This window comes from Chelonoidis abingdonii, chromosome 3 (genome assembly GCF_003597395.2).
Source record: "Chelonoidis abingdonii isolate Lonesome George chromosome 3, CheloAbing_2.0, whole genome shotgun sequence".
Lineage (NCBI taxonomy): Eukaryota > Metazoa > Chordata > Testudines > Testudinidae > Chelonoidis > Chelonoidis abingdonii.
Genome location: NC_133771.1, coordinates 217,371,656 through 217,392,678, shown reverse-complemented (window position 1 = coordinate 217,392,678; position 21,023 = coordinate 217,371,656). Strand labels below are relative to the sequence as shown.

General features: G+C 41.3%; 1 protein-coding gene across 1 annotated transcript in view; it reads left to right on the top strand.

Moving 5' to 3' along the window:
• Window positions 1-21,023, top strand: part of ABHD12 (abhydrolase domain containing 12, lysophospholipase) — a 59,078-nt gene that overhangs the window by 16,757 nt on the left and 21,298 nt on the right. Inside the window, exons 2-5 of the mRNA XM_075064548.1 lie at window positions 4,607-4,731; window positions 8,189-8,294; window positions 15,967-16,086; window positions 19,717-19,747. Coding sequence (XP_074920649.1) covers window positions 4,607-4,731; window positions 8,189-8,294; window positions 15,967-16,086; window positions 19,717-19,747 — 382 coding nt within the window. The remainder of the gene's footprint in view (window positions 1-4,606; window positions 4,732-8,188; window positions 8,295-15,966; window positions 16,087-19,716; window positions 19,748-21,023) is intronic.

Genomic DNA, 21,023 nt, shown 5'->3' with positions numbered 1-21,023 from the left:
TGCCTCGTGACCCATACTCCCCTTGCATCTCTTACCTATATAGTCTGTTGCCACGTGCAGCCTGGTAAATAACGGGCCTGCATTTTCTTTCGCCCCTGCGAATACGTGGCAATCTACAGCAAGAAAATAGCTAGTTTAGTTACGTTGCTCATTTCACTCATACAATTTTTTAACATTTCCATACTTCAGTATGGTACCATCTATTTAATGTCAATGAAAGAAGAGTGATTATAACTATTGATGGATTGAGGCTTTCACCTGGTTACATTTTAAACAGGCATCCCCTGATGACAAAGTGTAATGTGACATTGACAATTAGTATCTGCAACCGGTGGCTGAGCAAACCAAGACATGGTTCAGTTCAGTTCTGCTTTCCAAAAAGGGGAAATGAAAGACATTCATGTGCTCTGACAGTGTGACAGATAAATGCACAGTCATCAGCATTTTACTTCTCTGTTTTTACTAACGTAAGTACTCTGGGGCATGTCAACCATTTTTGCAACCTGACTGTTCTTAAACTGTATCTTGCTCAGTTTTGATAGTGGGTCAGAGTTCTTTCCTGTGTCATCTTGAACAGTATATTAGCTGTCCAGGATTCTGTCATACAACCTTAGAGCTAAATTCTTTTCTGTTTGAAATTAATGGCAAAACTCCAATTGACTTCAGTGGGGTCAGGATTTGGGACCCAGAACAACTTGTGCCCTTCACCCTCCCAACACACTTTTTCCTCCTACAGCCAGTCCTTGGCACTAATCCATCCAGTCATCCTTGGTGAGTAGGTGGTTGATGGCAAAGTAGCTCACTGAGTGTTGAGAGGAGAAAGAATTTGAAAATTCCGTTACACTGACAGAGCACCTAAAAGAGAGAAAAAAGAGACTTCACAAAAAATAAGAGCAGCCCTTTTTACTGCAGATCACTAAAATATAAGTTAAAAGGAGAGGCCTAAAAACTTAAACAACGAGGAGGCTGGTGGCCCCTTACAGACTAACTTAAAGACTCGCTGTTTTTAGGGATACAGACTAACACGGCTACCCCTCTGATCCTAAACAGGTAGTTATTCTGTCAGCCATCTGAAACCTTACAACTTCAGGAAGGCTTACATGACACTTCAGATGTTTGGGGTGAGGGGAGATGTTTGTTGTTTTGAGGGTGTGGAATAGTTTAAAATTTGTATTAAAGCTAATGTTAAAATTATATAATACACAGGTGTGTCTGTACATCTGGGTGTAGTGCTTAGATTATCTAAAAGTATGAAGTTTGATTTAGAAGTCATAAAATACATAAAGTACATAATCTGCAATAACCCAAATTTAGGTGAATGAATTTAATGATACAGTTTAGATATTAGCATTCAAATGCTTGGATACATCACTCATGAAAAGTTATACAGAGAGTTGATTGTAGAAAGCAAATATAAGAATGAGTGTAGATTGTTCCTCGGTGATTGAGAACTTAGGGTAGGTTGTCTCATAGAAAATACAAAAGTTTGTCAGTTACTTTCCCGACTTTGCTTCTCATTGGCACTCCAGTTAATCTCTCGTGGTATTGCGGATGTTTGGTGATGTGTTCTAGATAGATGTCCCTTGACCACCTGATGGTGTCTGACACCATGAGTTGCCGCATCAGCTGAGCATAGTGCTGAACGATTCCTCATTCTCTCAATACTCGCTCATTACTGGGGTCCCATGTACCCACAGGGCCATGCTTCAGGGCTTTGGCCTCGAGTAACCCACAAGGCTTCTGTCAAGGTTCCAGTTGATTGTGTATGAGAGTAAGGGAGTATAGCTGATAGGCTCTTCTCAAGCACGACCATCTTGTAGGTAGTCAAGACTAGTGTGTTCTGTTACTACCACAAGAACCCAGAGCCCATGTGGGTTCTGCTGTCTGCTGTTGTCCAGAAGCAGGATTGGTTCCCAGCATTGGCCTGCTAAACCCAGGGTTGTGAGTTCCCTCCTTGAGGGGCCATTTAGGGAACAGGGGTTTAAACAACAACAACAACAAAAAAAAAAACTGTCTGGGGATTTCTCCTGCTTTGAGCAGGGGGTTGGACTAGATAATCTCCTGAAGTCCCTTCCAACCCTGATATTCTATGATTTCTATGTCAGATACAAATGGGCAGAAAGTCATTGGCCAATTATGGAGCTTATGCTCTGATGTCGACACAGTGTGTGTGTTTTGGGGCCAACTTGATGCCTATTCCCCTGCTCAGTTACCATTCCCCTTCCCTCCTTTTTTTCACATTACCCCCACCAGCTCCCTCCCTTCCTTATTCCTAATATCTAGAGAATATGGCGACTGGTGGTAGGCTTGGAAATGTAATGGAAGTTTTGCTTCTTGTTCACATCTTCATTGCAGAGTTCTGGAGAGAGGAGAACCCAGAATTTCAAGTAGCTTTCTGTTGAACCATTCAGGATATGGGCTAGTTGGAGGAATATTTAAAATTACATTTTGAGTGATAGAGCTGTAAAAGAGATCTAGGGATTTGATTCTTCTCAGTCTTTCAGTGTTATGGCTTTTAGCTCTGCTTTGGGCACATTTCCTGTGTCAGCTTCCTATAAACAGCTAATATGAAACTAATAGCATCTTACATATTGTAATAACTGACCTCTGCTTTCATATGCAGACAGTTCCAGGTACTGAGGACTAGTTACACTTTGTCCTCAGTATGCTGAACATAGTTAGTTGTAAAGCTGATATACCAACAATCTATTGGTAAAGAGCAAGGAAACCTGAATGGCATGAAGAATTTTGTTTGGATTTTAGGCATTACTCATTAAGGTCAGGGCTGGTTTCTCCACTGCGCCTGGCTAGTGGATGTTCATCAATAAAGTATTTATAAATGGAATACTGTATATACTGATTTAATGTCTAATAATCAACTTGTTTTGGGAAAGAAGGTATTCAGGGTCTGAAGATCTTATTTGTTGGAGCTGGTATCTTCTTAGAAAATACTTTGGGGAAAAAATGGTTTACAAATAAGTAAAATTTTTATGGGAAGTTTATATTTACTTTAAAGCTGTTCAGAGCTCAGCCCAGATTTATCAGAGACCCCATATAAGAAACCTTTCTCCTCCTGTTATTTATAAAACTATTTCCTGTATTAAATAATAAATATCCTCTTAATTGGGCAGAATATAACTTTTTATCTTGTCATGTTGTCTTCCATGCCTTAAGTGTGGTTATTTTTTTAAAAGTGACCTTGGAAAAATGGCAACACTTTACTCAAAAGATCTGTTCTTGTGCATCTTCAGAGTAACAGCTACATATATCACTGACAAAAATTAAATTTTCTTGTACTTAAGCGCTAACACAGCTGTAAGAGGGAACAGGAGTTTCATCTTCTGATAATGAAAAAGAAGGAATTGTTGAAGTACTGTGCTCCTATAAATATGTATTCCCATTGAAACGATCAAGGTCAGAAATTCATTCCTAGGAAGAAAATGTAAATTTCTGGGTCTCGAATTTTGACTAGGTATTATGGGGAAGGAAAGGTGGTTGGAGGAAAACTACGTAAACTCTCATTAGACAATATGTCAGGTACAGGAAAACTATCAAAATTAAGCCAGAAAAACTTAAAGGAGTAGTTTTTACTGATCTAGGAATATAAAGGCTGATTCTTCTTTTAAAAGGGCACCAGTGATTGATTGATTGATTGATTTTATTTTACGATTAGCTTAGTGCATGTTCTTCACAGCAGAAACTATGTAGTCTTCTGTGCCTAGTACAGTGCCAAGTGTAATTATCAGAGTTTAATAAATAAACTATGCCTTGAATAATCTTGTTACCCTATCCATTGTCTCTCCTCTCCCATCCCTTTATTTTGTTGATTCTTTCTTGTATTATTTAGATTGTAAGCTCTTTAGGGTAGGGATAAAAGACTATGGCACTCTGCTGTTAGGTGCCTGGCATGTGTTTGGACTCAGTAAAATAAATGACTATAGATAAACTCACTTGGGTGTAATACAAGTTAAATGAACAAATAACAAATCATTGTTTAGAAAATCTTGAAAGTGTGTGTGTGTGTAAAACAACTGTGTAATCCTGGGGGCTTGCTATTTTAGAGCCAGAGTCTGCTCTATTACACTGCAGTTAATATTGCGTAACTCCGTTGACTTCAGTGTATCTTTCTTCAGCGTAGTTATTCCAGATGTACAGCAAAGTAACTAAAATCAGAATCTGGATCTTAATGATTCCAACAAGAAATGCACTCAAATATGTTTCGAGCAAAGATCAGAGTAGCAGCATTATGCAAACTACCTCCTCTCCACCACAGACTCAGAAATCTGGAAAGTCAGCAGAAAAAATAAAAGCTGTGGAAATCTTCTGTTCCATTCTTTGGGCTGCATCTCTTGTTGTCCTGTCCTGATGTGTCATCAATCTAAATAATATGGCTGCTTTGTTTTTCCTTTATGTGCATGTATATTAGAGAAATATACTGTCCTTTTTTAAGGAATGACTGCATATAGTCAAGTATCAAAATCCATACTTAAGCACCTAAGTGGCCTGCTAACCACTCATAGTTCCCAGTGAGAATTGATAGTGAAATTTGCTTCATAAAGCAAAGCCATATTCAGGCATCATATTTTTCTTTTCTCCTCTCTTACAGGCGATATGGATTGTGGTTCCGATTACGGAAGTTGTTAATATGGTTGTTGGGAGTATACATAGCCATTCCATTTCTAGTAAAAATTTGTCCTGCTATTCAGGTGAAGCTGGTCTTCTTAAATTTTGGTAAGCGTTCATGGGTTTTTCTCTCTCTATTGTTTTAAAAAGTGAAGCTAATAGGACTATTTTTTTTTTGCCAGAGGTGCTTTTTAATTTTTTTTAGCAAATCAGACACTGTATTTGTCTACCTACTTGTGTATGTTAATGTCTGACAATGGCACCCATGTGTGACAAATGTGTGTTGGTTTTCCCTACTTTGGCCTGTGCCAAAAAGCTGGAAAAATCCTCTCTGTTGTACTTCTGCCAAATAAGGTGTAGTTTGTTGGCTGCTTTTTCGTATGTGGGGCGGCTGTTTTTTTGGTGTCCATCAAAATTCCCTGGTGGGAACTTCCCAAAATAATTAGCAAATAGAAACACTTGGGTGCATTTAAGAGGCTCTGAATTTGTTTAACTGATGTGTTATTTTTCCCTCCAATCCAGTTATGGTTTGTGAAGGATATGGCTTTTTATATAATTTGAGAATTATGAGGCAAGTAGCCTCTTCAAGTTTATGGCTTAAATGCTAATTGTGAGTAACAGTGTTTTGTTTTTGTTTTTTTTATATGGATACAGCAGCCAAACTCCAATTAGCCTCTTAATCTGAAATGATCAAAGACTATACTTGTGGGAAAAGGAAACAAAGTAGAATGTAATCTGTAAAGGAATTATTGAAGATGCATATGGAGAGCATTCAGATGATCAAGATCCTGTTTCAGCTGAAAACAATTGAAATTATCAACAGTACATTAGTCTTCCAGACTGCAGTTCCTCACCCAAAAGCATTTTTAGGAGAATATACTGGCTGTAGCAGAAGAAACAGTGACTCATCAGTGGCATATTTACACCATCACTTCAAGTGTTGCACATACTACATAAGATTTTCCATTTTATCAGATCAGCAGTCTGCTTAGTCTTGTATTGCCTCAAGCCTTGTCTCTGCTACAAATGCTTTGCCAGCATAGCCAGACCACCAGAGCCCCAGTGTAGACGCAGCTCATACTGACAAGGAGTTTTTCTGTTGGCATAGTCACACTGCTTTCCCGAGCAAGGTTAGCTGTGGTGACAGAAGCATTCTTCTGGTAGCTACATCGAGGCAAGAGATTTTGCCAGCAGAGCTATGTTGTCCTATGTGTGGGAGTACGGGTGGGGAGGGGGTTGTTTCCCAACCACACCCATACCCCTGACTAGCACCTGTACTGACAAAACTGCCCTAGACAGGCTAACTCCAGGTCCTTCAGTCACAAGAGACCTTGTAATGGGAAATTATGGAATACCTGTCTGAGGGGAACTACTTCTGTCTATGCAGTATTAACCCTTTCAGTCACTCCTAACCCAGTAGTTTGTCTGTGGCTCTCTGATCATTTTTATCATACATCTTTGGATCCTTTCTATTTTGGTTATGTCACGTTAAGCTAGGGTGACCAAACCCAAATACAGCTTTCCGTGTGAGGGTGTACCATTGATTACTGCAATGATGCTGGCATAGTTAAAGTATTTTTAGTTCTATTCTTTATACATCCTCACATTTGATTAATGATCACTGCTGTGAACTAAGCAGGTATGGGGGTGGCACTGTGGAGGGGTGTGTGTAGTGGAGGTGAAGGATGAGGAGGCAGGGACATAATGAGGACTAGGGGACTGGTGGTGATGGTGGATGCTGGGTGGGTCCCAGAATGAGAGGAGTGGAGACAGGGAAGGGAAAGCAGGGCCTATGGTGGTGGGTGATGGAGAGGGGGGAATGAGAGGGTAACAGAAACCCGAGGAAGGGGGAAATAGCGCTGTACACACAGCCCCAGGTAAAAAGTTGAATGGGGTCATAGAGTCCCTGAAATAGAGGGGATTGGGAGGGTGGTACACAGGGAGTTTGCTGGGGTGGATGGAAGAATGCGAGGAGCCCCTGGTAGGTGCTGTGTGCTTGGCTTACAGAAGCCATGGTGATACCAAGGTCTTGTGCTAATATGGAGCAACCTGAACTGTTAGCTTAACTTTTGTGTGTTGTGGTATAAGGTAAACTAGGCACATGCACAGGTATGGGTTAAATACTCTTTTAGCAGAGGCTTTAATAGCTAGCTGCATTCCCTTACGTCCTGCCTATTTTTACACTGAACTCGAATTGAGGTGTTCAGGTTACGATAGGGTGGCATTACAGAGAAACACCATTCCAGGGCTGATGTTATGTATCTATTTTTTTAATCACTTTAAAATTTTTGAAAGAAACTTTTTTTTGGTAAAACTTTTATACATTTTTTCCTTGACCTACAGTTTGGGAAACTTTTGCCTTAGAGGAAAAGACAAAATTTGGACAAATGTGTCACATTTCCCCACCCTTGAAGAAAAGCTCTGTGTAACTCGAAAGCTTGTCTCTCTCACCAGCAAAAGTTGGTCCAGTACAAGATACTGTTACCTCACCCACCTTGTCTCTTTAAGAAATCAGTTAGTTTTAAATAGAAAACATGTTTGGATAAATATTTTTCCTTCGGTAGCCTGCAAACTTGAAGTAGTTTTATTTAACTAATAAACAAAAATGCTGTTTTGTGTATTTAATTGAATTTCCATCCAAATAGAATTTGATGCAAATCACAAGTAAAACATTATTCATCACTTAGGGAAAAAAAAAGTATTAATTGCCATTTCCTAATATAATTAAAACTGTGTATAGATCTAGCATATCCTCCTGCTTAGCAAAAAGAAGCATCAAATGTAATGTAAAGCATATATTTAGTTGCAAATTAACATGTTTTAATGGTTACGAGTGACTATCTTTCTTTAGGAAAATAACTAAAAAGTACAAATGCTAAAAAAAGAAAATAAATTACTTAAATCAAAGTTTCCTAATTACTGATTTAAATATTGATTAGAATCAGTAATTTTTAAATCAATCCACCCTAACAAAGCGCGTGTGTGTGTGTGTGTGTATGTGATTTGATGATTCCCTTTTCTGTTCATTCCCTCTGGGGCACCTGGTGTTGGCCACTGTCAAAAGACAGGGTACTGGGCGAGATGAACCTTTGGCCTGACCCAGTATGGCCGTTCTTATGTAAATATAAAAATTAAAAAAACAATGCTTTTCCCAGTCTAATTTTTACATGTCTCAAGTGACAGGGCTTCCACTTGAAAGACTGCTCCCAATTTAGTGGCTTTCCACAGTGAGGCTGAATATCAGGAAAAATTCTTTGAATTTCCTTTTTCATCATTTCATCCCATTACTTCTAGTTTTATCTGTTTGTACCATTCTGAGCAATGCTTGTCCCGCCTTGATTCTTATACCTCCCTAGTACTTGTTGCCAGTTACCCATTTTCACCTGGGACAAAAGGTCTTTCTGATGCAACAGACAAATGTAAAATTATTCTCCAAACATGTTGTGATTTTTTTGGCCAGGTTTTAGAGTTGCACTGCAATTAGCAGTGTTGACTTGCAATAAAATAGAATTTAAAAGTTCAAGTTTCTGACCTTTTACGCTTTACTCTTTCCTTTGTGTTTCAGTGAGGGTTCCATATTTCATTGACTTGAAAAGGCCCCAGGATCAAGGCTTAAACCACACCTATAATTATTACCTTCAGCCAGAGGAGGATGTAACCATTGGAGTCTGGTATGTAGGATTATGCTCCCCCTGACATCCCTTAGCACGTCCTCTGCATCCTTAGTGTGGAGATTGTACTTTGGATCCCAGTGCAGAACCCTGTCTCTCAACAACTGTCTTTCTAGTCAGTGGTCATGGCCATTGTTTGTTTTCATCTGTGCATGTGTGTTTCTTTCTCAGCTTAGGGGCGGAGTCCATGCTAAAAGGTATGTAAATCTCTGGACCTCAGCTGAACTAAGTTTTAGCAGCATGTGAAACATAGACAGATCACGAATGCAGGGAAGTTTTCTAATTTGGAAATTTGAAGGTGTTGCTCTGCATTGCTAGACTGGTTATGTCCCCAGAATGTAGAGGCGAGCTGGTGAATTAAAGGTTTGCTCATCATCCGTGTCTTGTTCATGTTCTTCTGTTTTGTAAAATCAGTGCAGCAGAAGGTAGAAACCGAGGATCAGAGTGTGGGAGGAGAAATGTTCTCTGGAGAGTGGGTGGAATGAAAAGGCTTTGCTCACATTCTAACCAGCACAAATCGGTATTGGGTTTTTTTGTTTTTTTTTAAACTGAATTTCAGTTGTTACTTTTTAGCTCATGAAGGAGAAATTAAGGTGCTTAACTATAGGCAGTTCTTGCATTCTCAGTGAGTCATCTGAGGCTTACAGATGTTGTGACTGGTGCTGCATGAACTTTTTTTGAGCTGGTCAGCTTTCAAGGTGACTAGGCTAGTGAGTTAGTTTTGAACATCTGCCTCTACTGATAGCTTTCTATTCTCTCTCATTGCCCCTGTTTTGTTTGTTTGTTTGTTTTTTCAATTTTTTTATAACTATGAAGAAAGTTCCCTCTGGCTTAAAAGGAAGAGAGATCACTACAGAGTTAACAACAAGGAGTCCAGTGGCACCTTATTTGGACATAAGCTTTCATGGGTAAAAAACCCACTTCTTCAGATGCATGGAGAAGAAGTGGGGTTTTTACCCACGAAAGCTTATATCCAAATAATTCTGTTAGTCTTTAAGGTGTCACTGGACTCCTCGTTGTTTTTGTGGATACAGACTGACACGGCTACACCTCTCATACTCACTACAGAGTTGAGATGTGTGTAAGAGTAGCAACCAGCTAAAGGAAAGGTTAGGCACTATATCAGCTCCTGGGGGGTGAGGTGAGATGGGGCTAGTTTTTATGATCCACCCAGTGAAGTCAAATTGATGAATCCTGGGAGTCAGTTTGAATTTGCACTGTAGTTTGTGTGTCAACACACTGACACAGTGATAGGATGAGGGGAGTCTTTCAATCTTGAACTGATTGGAAGGAGTATCCTCTTCTGAATGGTGCAATAATAGCCTATAATGGGTAGGCAGCCTATGGCATGGGTGCCGAAGGCAGCACACAAGCTGATTTTCATTGGCACTCACACTGCCTAGGTCCTGGCCACTGGTCCAGGGGGCTCTGCATTTTAATTTAATTTTAAATGAAGCTTCTTAAACATTTAAAAAACTTTATTTACTTTACATATAGCAATAGTTTAGTTATATATTATAGACTTATAGAAAGAGACCTTCTAAAAATGTTAAAATGTATTACTGGCACACAGAACCTTAAATTAGAGTGAATAAATGAAGACTCGTCACAGCACTTCTGAAAGGCTGCCGACCTCTGGCCTATAACATCACATTCTTTATTTGTAGTGAGGTCCACAGATTCATGACATTGGATAGTCTGGTCTGTGCATCCTTGCAGGTAGACCAAACCTGTCAAAGACGGGGACATGTGGCTCCCCTTTGGAGAAACTGCCAGATTTTGTCTGCCTTTCCAGCTGCAGGCAGACTAGCTCCTTCCTTCTGCAGAGCAAATTTAAAGAAAAAAAGGGGGGAAAATATGGCTTAAAATCTCCAGCCAGTCAGGATCTGTCTTTATTGGCAGAGAGGATTTTCTTTCTCCTTGGTAGCTGGGACTCTCTCTGTACCCTTCCTCACTCAGACAGAACTCAGCCTGGCAGAAAAGGTTGAGAGGAAACGAGACGCTGTCTCCTGCATCTTCCCTGCTGATTGAGGGCCTGCATGATGGTCTGTGCCTGTTCTTGGAGACCCAGGCCTTTCTCAAATGCCCAGGCAGGGGCAGGGCTTCCTACCATCTCCGTTCCTCACAGGACAGCTCCCTGCAAGCAGTGGCAGCACCTTCATGGCAAAATCCCCTGGCCTTGGTGCAGGTGACAACAACGTTCCAGGGAACAGCAAGCGGTGACTCCCTTGTTTTCCCCCCAACCACAGTGCATGGGGAGTGTAGGTTGAAGCACTGTGCAATGGGACGGGGTGGCTTTCCATCCAGCCTCTGGAGCCTGCTCTCTCAGCCATGTCTGTTCACCATGCAGCAGCTGCCCAGCCCTTCCCCTGCAACTGCTGTAGTGGCGGCAGGGAGCCAGAGACAGAGTAAAGAAAACCTGGTAAGGGACCATTGGGGCTAACCCTTTCCTCCGTTCCACAGCATGCTCTCCGCCCAGCCCTGCTGTGCCTTAGGGCTATTCCTTGCCATAAGCATAAGCCCACCCCTATCTTTCAATGCAGCAGATAACCAATGACTCTCTTTGAATGTCCTCCTCTCCATGAGGGGGGAGGAGGAGGATCAAGGGGAGGCATTCTGTGGCTGTCTGAGATACCTCTTTCTTATGCCGTATTGTTCTAGTTAAAAAAAAAAAAAAAAAATCAGAAGGCTTCAGAGCATTTGTCAACATCAAGTATCTCAACAGAGCCATACAATAAAATCAAACTTTGAGACAGATGGATGGCACATTAGCTTCACATCAGTAGATGTGAAGTGTGCCTATCTCCATATCCCAATTTGACAATCTCTCAGATGCTGCCTAAGCTTTGCTGTCAGAACTCAGAGTTATGAGTATGAGTCTTTGCCATTTGGTTTAGCAACAGCACTGCAAACGTTTATGAAATTGCTAGTAAAGTTAATGTCAGTCTTGAAAGGACAGGGTATATGTTCCCCCTTCCTGGGTGGCCACCTTATCCAGGCCTCATCTGGAGTCTGTCATTTTGTGCCACCAAAGCAATAAGGATGCTGCAGAGGTATAGTTTTGTGAAAGAATCAGTTAAGGCTCTGAGTATTCCTGTGTCTGAGTGGGAACAGGCCTGGTCCTCTACAAAGTTGCTTGTTGCAGGAAAGAGAGAAGTAGTGAAATCTTATGAAAACAGTTAGCCTCTCAAGGGGAGTTCCCATTTGTACGCTTCTGTCTCTTCTGTGATTGGTGGTCTCCCGGGTGGATATTCTTAGTGGGCCAGTGCTCACATGAGGCCACTGCAGAGCTTCCTCCTGTCCCTGCCTACACTATCGTGGCAAAAGTATCTCAACCCAGGAAGAGTGTAATAAGAAAAGCCAAAGAGGAGTTTGAAGAACGGCTAGCCAAAAACTCCAAAGGTAATAACAAAATGTTTTTTAGGTACATCAGAAGAAGGAAGCCTGCTAAACAATCATTGGGGCCCCTTGACGATCAAAATACAAAAGGAGCGCTTAAAGATGATAGTCATTGCGGAGAAACTAAATGGATTCTTTGCTTCAGTCTTTACGGCTGAGGATATTAGGGAGATTCCCAAACCTGAGCCGGCTTTTGTAGGTGACAAATCTGAGGAACTGTCACAGATTGAAGTGTCACTAGAGGAGGTTTTGGAATTAATTGATAAACTCAACATTAACAAGTCACTGGTACTAGATGGCATTCACGCAAAGAAGAGTTTCTGAAAGAATCAAATATGAAGTGTGAAACGATTATTTAAAGGGTGTAAATCTGCGCTCTTAAATCGGTCTCGTACCCAGGTGACTGGAGTTAGCTAATTGTAACGCCAATATTTTAAAAAGGGCTTCTAGAGGTGATCCGCAACTTACAAGACCTTAAGTTTAACGTCTGTACCAGGCAAATTTAGTCGAAACAATAGTTTAAGAATTAAAATATTCAGACACAGAGAAAAACCCTTCGGAGTCTGCCGACTCCGCGGTGTCTCCTCCCCACGGGCGTCGGCTGCGTGCGTTCACTTATAATCTATCTCATGGGTGGCAACATTAAACTGTTTGAGCAATAGTCAACGACATGGTTCTCGTAAGGAAATCTGTGTCTGATAATCTATTAGATTCTTGAGGGTCCACAAACATGTGGACAACGGGATCCATGGACATAGTTGTACTTAGTTTCCCAGAAAGCCTTTGACAATCCCCACCAAAGGCTCTATACGGAAAATTAGGCTGTCATGGCATAAAGGAAGAGCCTTTCATGGACTGAGAACTGTTAAAAGACAGGAACATAAGGGTGGAATAGGTAAATTCCAAAGGGAGAGGTAATCTATGGTTCCCAGGGTCAGTCCGTAAGACCAAATCCTACAAGTTATTCAAAAGAGCTGGAGAAAGGATGAAATAGTGAGGATGGCAAAGTTTTGCAGAGATCTAACTACTCAAGATAGTAAGACCAAAGCAGATTGTGAAGAACTTCAAAAGACTCACCAACTAAGGTAGCTGGGCTACAAAAATGGAAATTAAATTGTAAGAAATGTAAAGTAATGCACATGGAAAAAAGAACCCCAACTTATACATACAATATAATGAGGGGCTAATTACTACAACGAGTCAGAGAAAAAGATCTTTGTATCATTGGGATAGTTCTCTGAAGATGTCCACGCAGTGCCCCATAGCGTTCAGAAAAGCAAACAGGATTTAGATCATTAGAAAGGGATAGAGAATAGACGGTATTCTTATGTCCTATATAAATCCATGGATTGCCCACATCCTCGAATACTGTGTACAGATGTGTCTCCTCACTCCAAAAAAGATATTTTTAGCACTAGAAAAGTTCAGAAAAGGCAACTAAAATGATAGGGGTTTGGAGAGGGTCCATATGAGGAATAAGATTAAAGAGGCTAGCTCTGTCAGCTTGAAAAGCGAGACTAAGGGGGGATATGAGACATGCGCAGAAGAAGCAGGGTAAAAAAGGTTGAGGCCATAAACAAAATAGGACGCACACATAATAATACTAATAGCAGCTTAAAACAAAAGGAAGCCTCTCACACAGCGCACAGTCAACTTGTGAATTCTACCTGAGGAGGTGTGAAGGCTGGACTAACAATGTTTAAAGGAACTGGTTAAATTCATGGTGCTAAGTCCATAAATGGCTGTTAGCCAGGAAGTTAAAGAATGGTGTCCCTAGCCTCTGTTCATCAGAAGATGGAGATGGATGGCAGGAGAGGAGATCACTTGATCATGCCTGAGTTCACTCCCTCTGGGCACCTGGCATTGGCCACCGTTGGAAGACAGATACTGGTAGATGGACCTTTGGTCGGACCCGGTACGGCCGTTCTTATGTTCTTATGAAGATTCTTAGGTCATTCACATGGGGTCAAGTTTTGGCCAAGTGATCTGGTCCAAACGAGAACAAGCACAGCATAAACTGGCAAGAGCTCAGCGCAGTTCAGTATGGTCTCAGGGCTCTTCTTCCATAGCTGGACTTATCTCAAATCCTGATCAGGACAGACAACACTAGTCAGTCATGTCAGACATCAGCAGACAAGGGGAACAAGGTCTACACTCCTTCAAAGAGAAACTCACTTCCTGATGCCTTGAGCAAAGGACAATCTGCAATCAACTTGCTCCCTTCACTTCCAAGGCAGAATGGAATGTTACAGGTGACCTGGCTCAGTAGGCAGAAGTTAAATCATCCATAATGGGAACTACACCCAGAGGTGTTTCATCTCCTGGTAAAGAAACTTATGCTTGGCTTATACTAGAAAATTAGGTTGGTTTAACTACTTCAGTCAGGAGTGTGTGAAAAATCCACACCCCTGAATGGTGTTAAGCTCACCTAAGTCTCCATGTAGAGTAGACAGTGCTAAGTCAATGGAAAAATTCTTCCATCGACCTAGGTACTGACTCTCTCAGGGAGATGGATTATCTGCGTTGACCGGAGAACCCTACCATCAGTGTAGATAATGTCTACGCTGAAACACTACAGTGGCGCAGTTATGCTGCTGTCGCATTTTAAGTGTAGACATATCCTTAGTCTCTCAGCGACAGATCTGCTTGCCTCCCACCTGAAACACAAGGTTTCAGTATTATTCTCTTGGAATCACAGAGCCAAGGCAACAGATGCCTTGTTGTAGTGATGGCCAGAGGGGCTGATGTTTGCCTTTCTTCCCCAGAGTGCAAGATCAGATCAGGAAAGAAGCAGCACTGGTAATTCTGATAGCTCCATTGTGGCCAAGAGGCCTTGGTTCGCTGATCTCATTACATGGTACCAAGTCCTCCCATCTGCTTTCCATCCAGGAGGGATCTGCTGTTACAAGGGCCAGTCATGCATCAGGTTTTTAAACTAACTGCTTGATTTTTGAACAGAGCCTCTTAAACCAGAGAGGTTATTGGCTCCCAGGAATAAATCTAATTCAGCAAATTCAAGGGCCTGGTTGAGCTTTAACCACTGGTGCTAGGAGCAAGGTCTCGCCCCCCACATCTGCATTGGTGTAACATATTCTCAGATTTCTTCAAAATGGACTCTGGTTAAGTCTGGCAGTTCAGACTTACAAAGGCCAAGTTGCTGCTTTGTCTGCTATGCTTAGTGCAATAGACAAGTAGTGAATTTCATCTTACCCAGATGTCCAGCTTTTCTTACGAGAGCTGCATCTCTTCTGCATCCTCTTGATGTGCATCAAGCTCTTCCGTGGGATCTTACTTGGTTCTCAGGATCACTACAGGCCCTTTGTTTGAACCACTTGTGAAGGTGCCCCCTTACTTTCTAACCATTAAAATGGCCTTTTCAGATGACAGCCATCTCTCATAGCAGTTTGAGTTAGGAGCTTTTTTGAGCTTCAATACTGCGTGTTCCATAAGGCTAAAGTAGCACTCTGAACTGACCCTGCCTTCATACTAAAGATTAACTCCAGGCTCCATAGAACACAATAAATTATTCTTCCATCCATCCTTCTCTCATGTTTAGTGATTACAGAGAAAACACTTATTGTGATATTAGTGTATCACATGGGATACAGATATTATAAATGAGATTGAAATAGCAGTGTAGACACACCAGCCCAAGTCCGAATGTCAAAAGTTGCTATTTTTAGCCTCATAGTCTTGACCTGGGCCCTGAGACTTGGTGCTGTGGGTTTTGTTTTTTTTTTGAAGTGATGACACACCCAGGGAGTGCTTAGTTTTTTTCCCGAGGCTATGAAAATGTCTCAGCTGGCTCAGAGGTGGAGCTACACTTCCCTGTCCGCTGACAAGTTTGATCTACCTCTAAGCCTGTATAGAGCAGAGGACCCAAAGGACCTCGTGACTCCAAAAAAGGAAATTTTGGGGCAAGACATGGAGACATGTTCCTATTCATTGCCTTAAAGGAGAGCTTTGGTGAAGACTACTTTTAGAAGCTGAATCTTGAGCTTTCCCGAGCTAGATGGGAAAATTACAGCAGCTGGCCTGACTCTACCTACTTGTATTGTAACCACTGAGCTATAGTATAGTGCAAATGGATTGAAAAGTACAGATCTGTAGCATGTAGCGTTTGCTGTTTCAAAGGCTTAGTTGATATCTAAATTAATTTGCGCCTTACATGTGTCCGGCTGCACTTGAGTCCTACTGAGGTAAACAAATCTTTGATCTAGAGTGTGAAAAGTTGAGTAACCAAGCAATACTAATTTTCTGTCTTTGTACCTAGGCACACAGTTCCTGCAGCCTTATGGAAAGATGCTCAAGGCAAAGGCCAGCCGTGGTATGAGGACACTTTGGGATACAACTATCCTATAATCCTTTACTTGCACGGAAATGCAGGAACTAGGTAAGGAACAAGCATCAGTTATAAAGAGGGATAGCATTTCTTCCATTTTATTTTTTCTTGTTTACATAGGGTTGCAAAATTGGGCCAAATAATGCCAGAGCAGTTTGTTTCTGTGGGTTAAAAAATAACACCTGTTTTTAAAAATGGAAATTCTTTGGATTTAATAAGTGTGGGGAAGGGAGAACTGACTACTGTCGGTTTTACTGCTGGAATGAGTTGTCATCAGTTGCCTTTCCAATGCATTATCTATCATGGTCCTTCATCCAGAGGTCTGGGTATGAGAGGGACAGGATTAGTGTTCCTTATGCTTCTCGGAGTGGCAAGAGGCTTTCGAACTTACTGGGCCAAGTGTGGGAGGGAAGGGAGCATTCATTTCCAGCATTGTCAAATGTCTGGCCATGTAAATGACGGTATGAAAATAGCGGTGAGAAGTTGGCTACGACACTTTCCTTATATGCTGTTGAAACATGAATGCCAGCTGCTGCCGTCAGTTCATTTTATCATTTCATAATGTTGAGGAAAGAAAAACCAAGGAGCAGGCTGGTGAGTCTGGCTAGGGCACTGAAGTCCTAAGCTTCGAGGGCAGGGAGGAAAGCAGGGACAGAAGTAGTCTTGGCACATCAAGTGGCAGCTCCCAAGAGGGGGTTCTGTGATCTAACCCGTCACAATGCCTATTTGTGTGTGTAAATTCTCAGGGCTTTGTTCTGGGATGCCAAAAACCATTATCAGATGTGTGGAATAGCTTACCATCTTACCGCTGTGTATTGTAGCACTTTGACTTTCCCGTGTGTGTGTGTGTGTTTCTCCTATTCCTTATCAATCTGTATATTCCAAAGTGTATTGGCACATTTCAGAGTTCATTAACACTCATGTACTTTCAAAGCCAACATCCATTTTAGAGAGTGTCTACACTACAGGGAACACAATTATAGCAAAGCTGTCTCCTGACCTGCTGTAGTATGACTATGGAATACTATTAAGGTTCTTTGTACACTTCCAGTTACAATAGTGATGTAAAGCAGAGTCCCCTGATTTGGTTGTACTGGTAATGAAGGTTCTATTGCACCTTAATAGCCTTTTCATCTCAGGAAGGGCTCATTTTTCTGTCCAAATTGTTGTTTTAGCAGTGTCTTATTCCGTACAAAAACCTAAGGCAATGGCAGATAAGTTTGCAAGGCTAAGCACTCTGAACTCATGAAAGGCATGAGCAAACTCAACTTTGGCAACCTTTTGTGCATATATATTACAGTACAATCGTCAATTATATGATCATGCTGTGTCTGATGATCTATTTTTTTCCTACAACCTTGTATTCACAGTGTAGCACAGGGTTCGGCAACCTTTCGGAAGTAGTTTGCCAAATTTTCATTTATTCACTCTAATTTAAGGTTCCGCGTGCCAGTAATACATTAAGATTTTTAGAAGGTCTCTTTCTATAAGTCTATAATATATAACTAAACTATTGTTGTATGTAAAGTAAATAAGGTTTTTAAAATGTTTAAGAAGCTTCATGTAAAATGCAGAGTCCCCTGGACTGGTGGTCAGGCCCTGGGCAGTGTGAGTGCCACTGAAAATCAGTTTGTGTGCCGCCTTTGGCACCCGTGCCATAGGTTGTCTACTCCTGGTGTAGCATCCTGTAATAATGGAAGCTGTTACCAGGACCTACATATAATATACAGATTGGAGTCACTGCTTGGCAACTCCAGGTGTCACAAAATTTAAAAGCTGAACTATGGAATCATGCATGCATTTCACAATTCTTTTCCAGTGCTAAAAAGAAAATGGTACAGCCTGATTCTCTTTGCCATTCAGTTCTAATAGATATTGCTATGTCCTTCTACAGTGCACACCCAGATACACATAACTTACTGTTAAAAATGCTGAAATCCATAAATATTGAAATTTTGTGTCTGCTATCCACTGAGGTGTGGAAGGAAAAACCCAAAAGCTGTTTCTGGACTCTGAGACAAGATACATGTCACTTTGCTGTAGAATATGCCTTTTAATGTGATGTAGGAAAATACATAAAAATGATCAGTTATATTTCTGAACCCCGGGTGGCTGTGAAGGATCAAGGGGAAGGACAGTGGTTAGAAGTGCACCAGAACATCACTCTTCATCCTTATTGTTCTTTTTTTGTCTGGAGAGAGGGTTTTTCTGCCCCTCATTTTGTCCCTATTGTTTGAACACACTGCTTAACCACTGATTGATTCTGAGCTGCAGCAGCTTTTCGTCTAGCTGACGAAGCTGCAAGCAGCTTCCTTTGGATCATGTCTATACTATCTCAACACTGGCTAGAAAGGAGTCAGAGTATGTTGGGTATCTAGGCAAGTTTAGGGAACATATTTTGATTTCCTTATGACAGTGTTGTGCTGCTGGTAGACGACCAACCTAATGTGCCAAGGTGTCTTTCTAATTGAAGAAGACTATATTTGTGACTTAGCTGCATGAACTGAAGGTCCAAGGTCATTTGTAGTCTGCTAGTTCTGGAACACTGCTGTAGGAGGACAAACTAACTTGCAAAAGGACATCAGTTAGGCTAAAGAACGTAGCTTCCCCAGTAAATATTCCTGCGTGCTCCCTGAATGTATTGTTTGTTTGGTTTGAGATGGAGTATGTTTGTTTTTTAAAAAAATCCAACCCTTACGGTTCTTTCCAGTCACTGTGTGCATTTATACCAGCAGAGCCACTGGATCTCATGGCAGGCCTAGGTGTGTATGTTTTCAGAGGGAAATCTACAAGGCAAACTATTAATGCTGTGCCCAAGTTGAACAGTACAGTAAGTGGAAACTAGATCAGGGTCAGCAACCTTTCAGAAGTGGTGTGCCGAGTCTTCATTTATTCACTCTAATTGGTTTTGCGGGCCAGTAATACATTTTTAACGTTTTTTGAAGGCCTCTTTCTATAAGTCTATAATATATAACTAAACTATTGTTGTATGTAAAGTAAATAAGGTTTTAAAATGTTTAAGAAGCTTCATTTAAAATTAAGTTAAAATGCAGAGGCCCCAGACTGGTGGCCGGGATCCAGGGCAGTGAGAGTGCCACTGAAAATCAGCTTGTGTGCTGCCTTTGGCACGTGTGCCATAGGTTGCCCACCCCTAAACTAGATATTTCAGCATTATTTTTACATCAGTGCAGTATCTGAAGCCAAATCTGTTAACACTACTTCACTGGAGATTCTGCCATGGATTAGCAACGTGGTTTGCTAATACTGAAATCTTAAGGTGAAGGACAAGTTGAGATTTAACTTTAAAATCATTCCTGATAGAGTTGGCTTGGGTTTTTTGGAGTGCGTGTCACAAACCAGCAAAAACTTCCATTTTCTTGGTAGACCTGGAATTCCCTCAGCATATGTTATTACTTGTTTGTGGGAGCTGGGCAGGAAGACAATGTTTGGAATGAATGCTTGCTGTGTTGTCCAGTAATGAAACTAAGGGTGGTTGTCTTCTCAAGGTAAATGGCTGAGAAGTTAGGTAAGGTATTTAAAATGTATGTTTGCAGAATATCAGCATTTCTCCATATTTAATTAGAGACCTGGAGGAAAAAAGTACAACTCTGAAGATATGTGCCTTTGGAAGCTTGAATACTAATGTCTCTTCCTCCTCTTTCCCTAAATTTCCTTTCACAGAGGAGGGGATCACCGTGTGGAACTTTACAAGGTAAGTGACTCCATGCTTCCTCCAAACTGTTGCATTACACAGATTGAGCAAATAAAAGCACTAAACCTGTCATCGTAAAATATCCTGGTCGTCTTGTACTTTTCTGTAAAACGAACCATAGTTCTACTATTCTTTAGTGACAAGCCTATGAGTATTATTTCCTGGATTTATACATTATGTCTTTCCCTTTATAATTGGTATCGGAGTTCTGGCGCCTGTAAAATGATCTGATTGCCATGCTGCTTATCCTGTGAAACTCCCTTTAGCAAAACCTTCTTAATTCAGGTCACTTCTCCAGTGCTATTTGTCAACTCAAAAGAGGCAGATGATTGTTCCTTTTCCTCCAAAACAAAGGTCAACTGAGTTTTGGCAAGATGGCACCTCGTGTTTAAAGAGAACGTAATGAAAATATCATCTCGGTTTTTAGTTTCCTGGGGACCGCTGGATACTGTAAAACAATTTCCATTTGCCCAAACGGACAAATTAGCATTGTAGTTATTGTGTGCTTGAGCAAGAAGCGCAGGGAATGTCTGTTTAAAAACCTCACCACAGCTCCTGAATAAATAGCCTGTGCGTAGTCTAGTGAATATAGCAGAGGACTGAGTGTCCAGACACTTGGGTTCTAGTCCTGGCTCTGCTGCTGCCTTGCTGTATGACCTTAGACAAGCCACTTAACCTGCCTTCCTCAGTCAGCTCATCTAAAATACGTTGCAACAGTTGGATTCAAAAATTATCCTTGGTCCATTTGTCAGTGGTATGTGAAAAAGAAACCTCTAAGTGCATGTAGCAGCAAATTGAAATTGGCCAGGTTCTGGCCCCTTTCTTTGGGTTACCTGTAGGTTCTGAGCATCAATGAAGCTGCCCAGAGTCTGGAAAATACCAGAGGTACTTAGAAAAGATGGAGCAGTTCAGGTAGTTTTCCCTAACTTCCCTTGCCCAGATTACAAATTTCTGAGCAACTTGGTGTATCTTGCAGGTTGCAGTAACGAGATCAAGATAACTTCACTCTGCTGCATGGAAAATAGATGAGCATCAGATGTACAGGGGTGATTATTTTGGTGGGATATGAAGGACATCGCTAGAAAAATTGAGAAACAACAATAAGTAAGCTAGTGGACAGAGAGAGAAATGGAGGAGAGCATCCCTTCTCAGCACCGGTAGTTGGGTGGTGCTGCCAGGGAAAAAGAAAACGCAAATCTTTAGACATGTCCCTGCTAAAACCAATATGAAAGATGGTGATGTGGCAATGGGGACATACCTGCGATATCCACTGACA